The 13,740-nt window shown below is 36.6% G+C and overlaps 1 protein-coding gene across 2 annotated transcripts in view; it reads left to right on the plus strand.

The window, feature by feature from the left end:
* ZC3H7A (zinc finger CCCH-type containing 7A) overlaps positions 1–13,740 on the plus strand; it is a 49,526-nt gene that overhangs the window by 15,232 nt on the left and 20,554 nt on the right. For both annotated transcript variants that reach the window (XM_050966417.1, XM_050966418.1), the window contains 10 exons: positions 1,616–1,655; positions 2,730–2,927; positions 4,227–4,385; positions 6,101–6,181; positions 6,265–6,306; positions 7,171–7,204; positions 8,199–8,485; positions 9,757–9,964; positions 11,093–11,148; positions 12,009–12,195. In XM_050966417.1, coding sequence (XP_050822374.1) covers positions 1,616–1,655; positions 2,730–2,927; positions 4,227–4,385; positions 6,101–6,181; positions 6,265–6,306; positions 7,171–7,204; positions 8,199–8,485; positions 9,757–9,964; positions 11,093–11,148; positions 12,009–12,195 — 1,292 coding nt within the window. The remainder of the gene's footprint in view (positions 1–1,615; positions 1,656–2,729; positions 2,928–4,226; positions 4,386–6,100; positions 6,182–6,264; positions 6,307–7,170; positions 7,205–8,198; positions 8,486–9,756; positions 9,965–11,092; positions 11,149–12,008; positions 12,196–13,740) is intronic.

Genomic DNA, 13,740 nt, shown 5'->3' on the forward strand with positions numbered 1-13,740 from the left:
CAAACTTCATTATGTATGCACATTTCAACATACTCTTGTTTTAAATGTTTTGGGGCTCCAAATTGACCCTCTTTTGCTTTAACAAAAGTAGGAGATATGTCTCCTGTTTTCATGTGGCATTGTGTCACTGGGGTAAGCCAGGTGGAGCACTCTGAAGAGCGAAGACTGTTACTCCAAACAGCGGTTGCCAAATATGGGGAGAGAAAGAACACCTGTATGTTTGGGGAAGCTATGGGTTTAGTGCAGATGGTGAAAGTGTGCTCCAGAGGAGCTCAGCAGGCTATTTGTAGTAACATCTACTGACCTTGAATGTTAGAGTTGGTAGGGCAACTCCCACCTTTTCATGTTCTCAGTATGTATATACACCTTTAGCTCAATATAATGTGACCTGATATAACACGAATTCAAATATAGCAGTGCTCCTGGGGGGGCGAGGCTGCACACTCCGGTGGATCAAAGCAAGTTCGATATAACACGGTCAGATTTTTTTTGGCTCCCAAGGACAACGTTATATCAAGGTAGAGGTGTATATATCTCCTTACTATATGTTCTGTTCTGTGCATGCGATGAAGTGGGCTGTAGCCCACGAAAGCTTATGCTCAAATAAATTTGTTAGTCTCTAAGGTGCCACAAGTACTCCTGTTCTTTTTTTCTTGAATGTAGAGTTCATCGCCCATCTATGTGCCTAAAAGCCCTTTTAATGTAATACTGGAGGAGGAAATGGTGAGGGCCTGTGTTTTCCCTTCATACACAGCCCCTTCTCAAAGCGGGATATTTGCCTACTCCAACCTGGAAATGGAGAGGCCTGGGAGAGCAGAAGACACGCAGGCTCTCCTCTCTTATCACAACATGGCAGTTCAGAAAGGTTGCTGGGAGAAAGAGCAGCTCTTTAAACCTTAGAGAGAGGAATGGGGTGCTCCAGTCTGGAAGACTTGTTTCCCTGCAATTGGCCTACTGAACTCCTTAGTCCATTCCAGCTATCACTATTTTCAGGGGAAGGGAAATTCTTCCCTTTCCCACTTATAGACTGCCCCAGATTCTCACTGGAGCAAAAATAAGGTGATCCTTCCTGTGCTCCTCTACCTCCCAATATTGTTTGGCTGCAGTTTGAAGCAGAAATGGTCTTGTCTCTCTTCAGTTCCCGGGGCAGCACTGCTGCCTAAGGCAGTGATTACTCACCCTCTACTGATGTTCAGAATGTATCTGATCAGGGTGTGGGAGTTCTATGCTGATAAAATTACAGAGGTGGGAGGGAGTCAGGGCCCCCAAACATTTTTTTTTCTCTCTTTCTAGCTGTCCCGTGTATGTAGGGATGCATTTTCAAAGACTACATTAAGGTTGCTAAATCAAGCACTTGGAAGTTAGGGAATGCCAGAATTAAGGCTGACCATACACCCTTAATTTAGGCTACTGGTCCATAAGCATTACAATAGTGTGCAATCATGTAACTAACAACTACTGTTTTTTTCTATGACTCCTGTCTCATAAGTATACAAAATGGATGGTGCTCGGGGAATGAATTAGTGTTTTGTCTATAGCACTCAGAACCCTTCGATTGTTAAAAACAAATATTCAACTTATTCATTTACAAAATTTGCTTATCTTTAATTCCTAGGTCTACTTTGCCCTATCCAGGGACGCAAGAACAGTATGAGGTAATGAAATTTATTCTCTGAAATGTATGATTCTATAATGGGTGGAAATCTCTTCCTTGTAGTGCTTTTTAAAAAAAAAAAAAAATCAGTTTTTCTGAGGGTCTAAGTGACATTTTTTACTAGTTTTTAATAGTGATAAACTACAGTGGTATTTACCTTTCACTAGCTTGTCCCATCTGCTATGTGTATAATACAGTATTTGAATGTACAGAAATAAATAGTAGCTCAGAGAGAATTGTTTGACTGCCAGTTCACTCAACCTTGGCTACAAATTTAGATCCTACAATTTCAAGAATCAAGATCATGTTCTATTTTCAGTAAAGTTAGTTTAGCACCTAATTGCTGATCAGGAGAAGGTAGCTTCACCATGTGAATCTACCAGGCATCTTTCTGCAGTTGTAGGTAACTGGTAATTGGTTTTGCAGCTCGCTTTCTGTTGATATTAAAACTCTCCTTTCTCAGTGGCTTGAGTCTTGGACATGAACTGGCAGCTGGTCAGATCCAAACATTTCCCTTCTGAGATTTCAGTGTGAAATACCTCTGTGTGTGTGTATATGTATGTATGTATGTATGTATATATGTGTGTGTGTGTGTGTGTGTGTGTGTGTGTATATATATATATATATATATATATATATATATATATATATATATATATATATATATATATATATATATATATATATATATATATATATATATATATATATATATATATATATATATATATATATATATATATATATATATAAATAATAATTTGTGTGTGTATTTTATTCCTGCAAAGGGTAACTCTTTCATACGTCATACATCTTTCATGAGCTGCTTTGTCAACAGTTGTAGCCCTACATTTATGCCTAGGTTCTTCGGTAATGGGTACCTTTTAGAAATGCCTAGATAATACACTACATAAAAGTAGCAAGATAAGTATTTTCTTTTAACCTGGAAACCAAATCTTTGCATTCAATTTTTCCCCCATTAACTTGTTGCGAGAAAATTGTGAGTTGTTATATATTCAGAAGTATGAAGTGTTTGCAGAGAGTTCTTCTGTTCAAGAGTGTTTCTTTGTTCTAGTTATTCATACGAGGGCTTGTTAGAAATCTCTTCAATGAAGGGAATGATGCATACCGAGAAGGTGATTGGGGAAGGTCACTGAGCCACTATACAGAAGCTTTAAACATATCAGATTATGCCAATTCTGAAGAAATCCACGTTTCCAATGAAATACTAGAGAAGCTGCATGTAAACCGGATAGCATGTTACTCAAATTTGGTAAGTTATTTTTATTTAAGCTTTTTCTACTTTTCAGGTAGAGTACATAGAAAATTCAGATAAAGGGCTCTTGGTTATGGTTTGAGAATTGTCAAAATGATTCAGAACTTGAAGATTCTCTTTCTTCTCTCTTTAAATATGTAGGCATGTGTCTGGATATTTTTAGACAATAATACTAGAAGTATCCTACTAATGTAAAATGGTCATACCAGGCTCAAATGCTAATAAAGCAGTAGGTTCGTCCTTCAGATAAGATTTGTACAGCTAATATACCCACTTCCCTACTGTCTTTTGGCCTGTGGGTGGACATGGTTCTTGGGGGGGGCATGGAGGGGGATCTTAATGATGCCCCCTATTTTCACTGGGCTTTACACTAAGGTCACCCTGGTTGAAAAGGGCCACGTGTAACCTATGTAGGGAGCATAAGTGTATATATAGTACCAGTGCTGCTCCTTAACTGTCTAGAAAAGTTGCTGATGAATGAGGCCATATACTTCTTCCTTACACAAATAATCTGTGGTGCCTCTTCTAAAATTTTCCGTTTGTCATTTACCATTAGTGATCCATTTACTGCTATCAAATATAAAGAATTAATGAACCAAAGGCATCATTACTGTTTCTTTCCTTTCCAACTACATAAAGAAAACCCTGTCTTATTTCCAGAATGAATTCAAAATAAAATCTTAAACTTATACTACTTCTACCTTGGATTTATCTAGAACCTGAACTAACCAGAATATATACAAGTAATAGAGCTGTTTGTCTTTCTGTGAGCCAGATACACTGCACTTCTGTCAAATAATATAAACTAGGATCATGAGGCTTAGTACAATAAGGCTTTAGTACTTTTGCTTCATGAACTCTCACTTTTGTAAGGTAACTACTCTGCCGTGCTACCTGGTTCAGTGATTTTTCATTAAACATAGTAAATAGTATCCTTGAAATAAATACAAACTTTTTTTATTCTGTCAAGATTGAATTATGTTTTAGGTGGACTACAGAGAGGGTTCTAGCATACTTCGGTAAAATACTGTCTTCATTTGTAATCTGACTACATAACATTCCATGCTGATAGTAAGAACAATAAACAGCTGGTGGATTTTGGGTCAGAGTTACTCACTTTTTTGTCCAGAAGTAAAACAGTAGGAAAGAATAACATCCTAAGGAGAGACCCTACTTGGGAACTGTACAGTTTTTCAGCACTTTCTTTGATTTTAAATATAGGCTATTTGAATCTACTGCTCTAGTAACAAAATATTTTTTTTAATAAGCCCTTAAACTTTTTTGCCTTTCTCACAGAGATTGCATGATAAAGTTCTAGAAGATTGTGAAATAGTTTTAAGATTAAATGAAAACAATTTCAGAGCTCTGTATCGGAAATCCAAAGCCTTAAATGAATTGGGAAGGTATAAGAAGGCTTACGATGTTGTAGCAAAATGCTCTCTGGCTGTACCACAGGTAAGTAAATTATATGTTCAGTTTAATTTACAGATAATGTTCTGGAAATAGCTGGTACTTTATGTAGTACAGTGTTTTCTCGAAAACTTATTCATTGTACAATAACTCCTCACTTAAAGTCGTCCTGGTTAACCTTGTTTCATTATGTTGCTGATCAAGTAGGGAATATGCTTGTTTAAAGTTGTGCAATGCTCCCTTCTAACGTTGTTTTGGCAGCTGCCTGCTTTGTCCACTGCTTTCAGGAAGAGCAGCCTATTGGAGCTAGCTGGTGGGGGGGCTTGGAACCAAGATAGACCGGCAGCCCCCCTATCAGCTTTCCCTGTCAGCTCCCTGCTCTCTTAAGTTCCCTGTGCAGCAGCTGCCAGCAGCCTAGCAATTGCAGCTATCCCTTTCCCCACTGCCATGTGCTGCTCCTGCCCTCTGCCTTGGAGCTGCTCCCCAAACCGCCTCCTTGCTGTGTGTGTGTGTGGGGGGGGGGTGTGCTAATGTCAGGTTGTTCCCCTCCTTGCTCCTACATCCTGCTTACCCTTTCTCCATATAGAGCAGAGTGGGAACACACCGATAGGGGGAGAGAGAGAGAGCCTGGGGCAGCAGCTGCTGTCTCAACTTCCTGATCCACTTAAAAAGACAATGCACTTAAGAGTGGTGTAAATATTCCTTATCCCAGTAATGTAATGGCAGGTGTTATTACTAGTTGAATATTCTGTTCGTGATGGATTTTGTGCTGTGCTTAAGACCCGTGACTGTTTTATCCTTGGCATTCCCCCTTCTGCCTGGTTTCAGGTGGCTTCTGTCACTGACTAGTTTCCATAATGGATTTTTCTTTTGCTATCTATGCTGTGGAGTGAATGGTTACTTTTTCTCCTTTTTATTCTAAATATCGATGAATATATATCTTTAATCTGGCACCCTGTTCAAAATGAATCTTTAGAAGGCTTGACTGTGAATTGTAAGACGCTTTTTTTTTTAAATTTATTTTTCAAGACAAAATCTTTGGCAAAGTGGCCAGAAAATTTAAAAGTGCTGGGCACACATGACCACTTCAGTTGGCGTTTCTCTTCTTAGTACTTCTGAAAACTGGACCACTTAGCTAGGTGTCTAAATTTTCAATTTGAAAGCCTAACTTGAGGTACTCCAGTTTGAATACTTTGTCCCTAAGGTTTAAAGTAGATCTGCCTTGATTCTTCTTGTAACTTTGTTTTCAGAATATGTCATACAAACTGTAAATTGTCAAATATTCTAAATGCTGTCATCTAAAATATGAATTAACTAGGACAAATTGAAATATGACTTTTAACACGATGCTTCCAGATACAACAGAATATATTCCCAAAACCAATTTAAATATTCAGTGATGTTCTTTAATAGATGACATGCTAGTAGAAGTGTGGCCTTCAGTTTGTAAAACTACAAAAAATACTCAGTGTAGAATCTGTAAATCCCACTTTAAATTGGCGAAGGCCTTTGTCTTTATGGATATGAACTCATCTTGGGTAAAATGATAGATATCTTGGAACTCAGTTATTGGCAGATGTTGTTTATAGTTTTTATTTAAATGTAGGGTCAGAAGCACACTATAATTCCTGTTTACTTTTCTCATTCCAAACAGTTGTATCACTTTGCCTGAGGGGTGGGTGTGTGTGTGTGTGTGTGTGTGTGTGTGTGTGTGTGTGTGTATAGAAATATATATAGAAATGTATATGCATTCCTTTTAGGATGAAAGTGTGATAAAGCTGACTCAAGAACTTGCTCAGAAACTAGGATTAAAAATAAGAAAAGCATATGTCAGAGCAAGGGTAAGGAAGATTTTTATTTTATTTAACCTCATTCTGAGTTTTTAATGTCAACTATATACTTACAATGACCTCTTTAATTGCAGCCAACTTCCTCAAACTCAGTTTCTGGAGAAGTATTAATTAAGGTAAGGTTCCACATGTTCACAGTATAAATTGATGTTGAAAGAGCTGTTTTCTGTATTCTTACAGTGAAGTGAAACTGTCCAGTTAACATTTGGTTAAAGTTTCTGTATCTTAGGCAACGGTTAGGATTCCTGACTAACGTTATGCTCGGTTTTCCCAGGAGTATAAAATGTCTTACTCAATCACATCATAACTTGGATAAAAGTGATCTTTGTCCAAGAACTTCCTTGAATAAAAGATACAGTTAAAAATGCTGTCTTTACTCTGGTCTTATTATTTGCGAGGTCTTGCTGCATTGATACAGTTAACCATTGCTTTCTGTACTTAATGACAACTTAAGTACTACAGATAGCCAAGTGAGTACTATGGTTCACATAGGTTAAGGATAGCAAGTTGAATGCAACTCAGACACTAGTAAAGATGTACTATGAGATCTGCACAGATGCAAGTCTTTAGAAGTATAAAGTCCACCTAAATTGTAAACCGATGTTAGCTAAAATTGGTAGCACATTACATTAGTAAACAGGAACACTTTAAAACTGTTATTTAAATCTAAATAGTAAATGAAGAACTTAGCTTATTTTACAAAATGAAAATCTATTAAGTTAGTCTCTCTCTTGTTAATTTCGGTTTCTTATGGCTGCAATGCTTGGGTTTAACACAATGCAAGGAATGTTTTGGTTTCTTTTTGTTTGAAAAGCCAGTTTTCTTTTATCTTTAATTGTGGAAATCTCCCGAATTCTCATAAATTTTACAAAAGCTAAATTTTAGGTCAAACTTAGATTGATAAGGTCAACTTAAAAATGTATGCTTGAACAGTCTTGTTGCACCTCAAGTTAATTGATTGATGTTTTACTTATTTACAGAAGCCAAATTCTTGTGTAGAAGATATTGAGTCAGGTGAGTCTTCCTGGACTACAGTATTGTTTTGTTAATGAAAGGAAGCTAGATACAGAGTGCAACACTGATGTGTTTGTCATTGTTAAAAATTTGTAAAATTCTTGTATCTGAATCATGAAATGAGCTCTTCTGAGTCTGACTTCTGTGAAACTGGTATTTTTCTGGGGGGTGTGTGTGTGTGTGTCTGTCTGTCTGTCTTCAGCAGTGTTTTTCTCCCACATCACTTGTCATAGATTATAAGTAAACCATAGTGACTTGTAAAGGTGACAGTCTCTACTTCAGAGGGTTAAAAAAATATTTTAAAAAATACAATAGATATAAAAGCCAATTTAAAAAAAAATTTCTCAAATCAGTCCAAGAAATAACTTCACATATCACTTTTTAGAACAGTTTTTTAATTTGACAGCAAACTAAACTTAATAGATGGTGTGTAGGGTTTTGAGGGATTTGAGTGAATGTTGTTATCCTGTATTCTCTTATGCATATACACACAAGGTGGCTATGCAAACTTTATTTAAATCTCCTGACTTTGTTATTGTTCCCTCTTCTTTTTTTATTTTTTTTTTTATGTTTTTAATGTGGTGTTCTAATATAACTTCTGTAATTTGGAAAAAATAGGGCTGAGGGGGTAGATGTAGGGAGGCAGAATAAAGCATAGCGTGTAATAACTTAGGCCACAAGTCTCCGACTCTTCTTGCTTGCTTAGTATGTCAAAATATGCAACATTCCAATACATATCTGCATATTTCCAATATGCAATACATATCTGCATATTTTCTTTTGAAGTTAATTGGTTAATACAAACCAGTTGTGTGCTTTTCTTAAGCATTTATATCTTAATTAAATTTCTTTAAGGCAAAACATATTTGTGCCTGATTAAAAGTGGTGAAAATTTTTTTTTATTTTTAATTTTTATTTTTATTTATTTATTTTATTTATTTTGGCAAAACATTGACTAAAAGTTTTGGTTTCTTTCCCAAATTACCTGTTTCAGATTTATCAGAAGAGAAACAAGAGACACTTTCTACTGTTTCCTCATCAAACTTTGTCCCGGAAATGTCAAGTGACTTGGCTTCAATACCTGTGCAATCCATATCTTCCATCATGCCTCTTCAAGTGGAAAAGAGTTCTCTGCCTTCTGTAGTGCTGGCAAATGGGGGAAATGTTTCTTTCTCTATGCCAGAAGCATGTTTAGATTGTGGAGATGGAGATGATGATGATATTAGCATTGGGGAAGAACTTGATGAACTACTTGATTCTGTACCTGACTCAGATGAAAATGTAACAGTAAACTTTTTTGTTTTTAACTTTTTCTGGAGAGGAATCATTTCAATCATTAGTTTGAGTAAGCAGGCTCACAACTAAGTGTGTAAACTATAGTAATGCCTAGTCTATCAAATTGCACCATGTCTATTTTGACTCTAATATGAACTTCCCAGAAATGTCATGGTTTTCAGTTTCTTCTTAGAATAGTGACAGCATTATCAGACCAACACTTATCCGGTAATAAAGATGAAGCAGTGTCAGAGATTGAGGTGTTGAGAGGTGGTTCTGGAACAGACAGACAGATTAAATAGCAGATCACTTGGATCAGATGGTGTATATCTGACAGTTCTAAAAGAATTTGAAAATGAACTGCTGAACTAACACAAATATGCAGTCTCTCATAAAATTATTTACTCTCTGATGTCCAGTTGGGGTGGGAGGTGGTAACCTGCCCGTATGTTGACATGTTAACTGTAGCATATAGCATTATTCTTGAAGTAAGGAAATGAGATCATGCTAATTCCTGAGCAGATTGTAACTGTAAAGTGAATAATAGTTCCTCCCAAATCAGCGTGAATCTAGTCAAGATAATACTATCGGTATAATTTACTAATGAGGCTATAGGAAATAGATTCTTCATGCAGATTTAGTGGACACAATTTAGAATAAGGTTCAATTTTGAGACGTGTGTGTGATGATTTTCTATCTTAAAGTGCTTTTTAAAGCAACATTATTTAGAAGCCTTACTCTGAATATTTAACTTTCAGTATTTTAAAATAAACTGAGAAATGTAACTTCCTAAATTTCTGAAATAGATATTGCAAAGTAAAGAAATTTCAGGAAACAATCTATCATGTTAGAATAAGACTTCTTAAAATTCCCCTAGATTTTTTTTAGGCCTCTTTAATTTCTGCTGCCTCTTTTGTCTATGTATTTAAAGTTACTTAGAAACTAAACTTTCAGGTTCTTGTCCTGCAAAAGTTTTAAACCTGTGCTTAACTTTACGTATTGTGATTAGTCCTGCTGAAGTTAGTAGGACTATACACTGTGTAGAAAGTTAAACATGGTTAAGTCTCTGCAGCATCAGGGTCTGAAATAATTTAGCGTGAAGGACTGAAGTTCAAGATATTCTTCATTTTACCTTTACCTGTGCAGAGATAGGGTTTCTGTACTAAAACAAAGCCAATTACTGAAAGCTAGACTGTTGAAGACCACTTAACCTTTTTTGGGGGGGGGGGAAAAAATTCTGAATATTGAGTAAAAATATTTCTCTTCTTTTTTTCCAGCAAACGACAGTAGTCAGAGGACCCATTCCATCAGCTAGTGTAGCTCCTAATATAGCCTTCTCCACAACTTTGTTAGGAACTTTACCAGTTGGTGCAGGATTTGTTCCAGCAGCCTCATTTTCAGAAATGTATTCACAGCCTCTGGCTTCTTCTTTGGAAAATTTTTGTTCCTCTTTAAATACCTTTCCAATCAGTGACTCAAAAAGAGGTAAGAATGAGTCTCTGTTTAATCTTACTTTCACAGACTTCTCTCACTCCCTATTAATGACAGCTGACTTCTCACTGCCAATTAGTTTAAACATTAAAGGTTTGTAGTGAAACTTTCAGGCAGTTTGACTTGCCTCTGTTTTAAATGTATCAAATTATATAGTCAATATATACTGTTATCAAGAATTAAAAATAAAGCAACTGTTCATGTGGCATCTACATAAATGTGTTCTGGGCGCCCTCTGCTGGATCATCATGAACTGTTAGATAGGTTTTCCTAAAGTTGTTTTGATCCTATTGGTATCCAGGAACTACTTAAAGGACCTCCCCCCAGCCTAAGGGGAGGATCCACAGGTCTGTGGCACCAAATAATTACGTGGGACAACCAATGAAAAAAACAGGATCGGGAGTGAGGTCATAGGGCTAAACAAAGGGAACTAAAATGGTTTTGATGCTGGGCATGTAAAATTAATCTGAGGGGGAAGTAAATTTAAACTCCATTTAAAAATCGAGGTGGGGCTGGGGATTTAATATGTGCCTGAGTGAAATGGGAGTAAATGGGACAATTTTTTAATCACAAGATTCTTAAATGACTACACAATGGAGCACACACACTGGGAAAAAAAAAAGCAAAGACCCATTAAGCAAATTTTTTTAACACTGAATCTAATTAGGCGTAAGTGATTAATACTGAGATCAGTAATGAGCTAAATAGGAAATATGCAATAAACACCCTTATATCAGTCAAAAATCTTGTAGTTGTACATTCTTTGTAGAAGAATGGCTATTGCAAAATTTTGGTAGATTCTCCCTAACCATGTCCACAACCAGGGATTTGAAAGTGAACCGTTGCCTGTTTGCCCACCTTTTACATCTGGACCTCTCTCTCTTCAGTCTGTCCTTACGGTGACTGCCTCAAAACACGTTCTGTGAGGCTGCTATTAAAGGTAATTCACTGATTGAGTAACTCAACATGACTTACCTTGTTTTTCTGTCCAGAGACCACAAGGCACTTGCATGTAGTGGGAAAAGACATTGACCCCTGTCACCTCTAGCAGGTGCAATTCTTACATCAATAAAATGTGCTGGGAGGGGAAATAACTGAAATTGTTTCTTAATCACTGTCCAGATCTGTCCAGAGATGGAACACCAACACTTAACAGCAATAATTCCTCTCTTTTACTTGTAAGTATCTTTGTTTTCCTTCATGGATTAAAACTTTTTAGTATTTAGTCACCAGGGCTTAAGGAAGTTTCTATTTTTTTAGTGTTTTAAAAATGCAGAGAGAGCTTCATCCACCATTAAAATGTAGCACCTGGAGTGGGAAAACAGTAGCTGTTGAATAGGACACAGCAACACTCTGAAACAGAAAGTTTAAAAAAAAAAGTTTAAAAAAAAAACACACCTCAAAACCAAAACTGTTTTCTGAAAATCCAGGGGAAATTTTAAATGAGGAAATTGTATTTACTAGTGTCCTATCCAATTTTTTAATTTGGTAAACTTTTTAGCAAAATGCATCATGGAAGCTTAAAATGACCACAAGTGGTCACAACTATCTGAAATGTTATCTTTTGTGAGTTTGCTGTCTAGCCACCTTGCAGTCCAGACAAAATAAGGGGCCGTATGGAGCTGCAGTGGTCCACAAGCAGGGCAGTAACAATATTGTGACTAAGACTCTCAATCTGATCGGTATTGTATTTGCAGCTGAAGCTCATGTATCTTATTTTACCCAAATGCCTACTCAGCAGTGGCTGGCTGGTGTATAGGTGGAGTACAGTGGAGCTAGTGATTTGCATACTCAGCCCACCAGCTACTGCACTTCTCCCAGTGCCAGTGTGGGGTCTGGCAATGTATGCAGCCTGTAATGGGGATATGGGCTCCTTATCTCCCTTATTCCCCTGTGTGGATACACAGCCAGGCTCACAGTTGAGCCCTATATGAAGACAATCTGATGTTATGAGGAAAACTTTCACTAACTAAGTTCTAGTTGTGGAGATATTAAAATGAGGTTGACAGATAAAGTTAAATCTTGTTTCTTCTGGCAGATAAATGGCCCTAATACTTTCTTTGGGACTGAGGATTACATGGGAATTGCAGGTCAAACTAGGAATGACTTTTCACATATTTTTAGCAGTGGAACTGCTAACATAGCTGCATCACTTGTTGGAAGAAACCCGTTGGAAGGTACACATGAACTAAGACAGGCCTGCCAGTTATGTTTTGTCAAAACAGGTAAGGAACACAGGAAAGTCAGTTTGATAATTAAATACATATTTACTATATCAGTGTCATAAATTAAAATGTTGGTTTCTAGAAGTGCTCATTTCTGAGTTGTGTATCATTTACAAACAGAATATGGATCTGAATAATGAGTCACAAAATGTTGCAACCATTTTTTCTACCTTTTTCTTGATTTTTGTGGTCTTGTCCTAATGGGTTCTTAATTTCTAAAACCACCACCAATCACTACATGCTTTCCTCACGCTGAAGGCTTACTGTGTAAGGTCATTCACGTTCTGTATTCACTTTCCTCCCAACCCCCAGGGTACTCTGAAGAATGACACCTTTGCTCAAGACTTAAAAACTTGCAATACTCACTCTGATTGGTCATGGGGAATTGAACTGCAATTCAAAGTACCTGGTAACCTTCACATCCCATCTGTTTTATTGTTCTTTCATACTAATTCTAAATCCATTATCGTGATGCTTCCAAACCTTAGCAATAATTATTAACTTCACTTTATTGACACAGAGGGTCTTGACCTATTTTGAGCCATTCAGACAACTAATCTTTGAGGTCTGAGCTGTTGCTGTTACACAGATGTATTCTAGAAGCAACTTTTTTTCATCAAGACTAATCTTAAAATCAAGCACTATTCTTCAGGTTATAGACATTCTGAAATGTTAGAGCAATAAAACATATTACACTGACGTAACTAGGGAATGGTTATTGTAGTTTATTATCTGTAGTTTAAAACTACTTTTTGTTGTGTAAGGAGGATCAGCGGGTGATTTTGAAATGGCACATATACATGATTTTTAATAAAAAGCAGCAGTTTGAAAATGCTGAAGGATGAACTTTAAGATATATCCATTAGTTAGCCTTTTTAACAAAGCATTGGTTTCTTCCCTTGTTTCTCTGCATCCCTGCTTTTCCTACCCATTTCTGAAACCACACAGTTCCATCATGAACTTTTTGCTCAAAGAGAACCGGACAGGAATGCACCAGACTCTATTCTTAGTGGGTTATTGTAACTTCTTTTATTGACTAGTATGGACACTGAGCATTGGAAACTTTTAAATTCCACTTGCTGGTATACATGCATTCTGAGTATTTGTGGCTTTGGAAGCAAAATAGACCTACTTTTGAACCCTGTATTTAGCACATGACAGTTAAAAAAAAAAACTACCAACTAGACCATGGGGCTGGTATTGTATTCCTACAGAATGCAAAAGTTGACTTTTTACTTGAGGTTGTGTTCTCTCTTTGAATTCACTCTTTGGCTGCTGAAGTTTAATAAAAATTAAATATTTAGTTGACTGAATTTGGGATTTTAGTTGCATGGTTCTCAGTGACTTATTAGAGATGAGCAATTAGAGGCCCAAAACAGATTTATGAAAACTTACCCATTTGGGCCTGCAAAAACAGAAAAATACAGATGGTTATTCCCATGCAGAAGCAAAGGAAGACTGTAAAATCTTCCTAAGATTACCTTCTGTTTTTCTTGTTGAATCTGGTCTTGTAAGTATTTGCAGAATTTCCTTCTACTCTTTTCC

This window comes from Gopherus flavomarginatus, chromosome 9 (assembly GCF_025201925.1).
Source record: "Gopherus flavomarginatus isolate rGopFla2 chromosome 9, rGopFla2.mat.asm, whole genome shotgun sequence".
NCBI classification, from domain to species: Eukaryota; Metazoa; Chordata; order Testudines; family Testudinidae; genus Gopherus; species Gopherus flavomarginatus.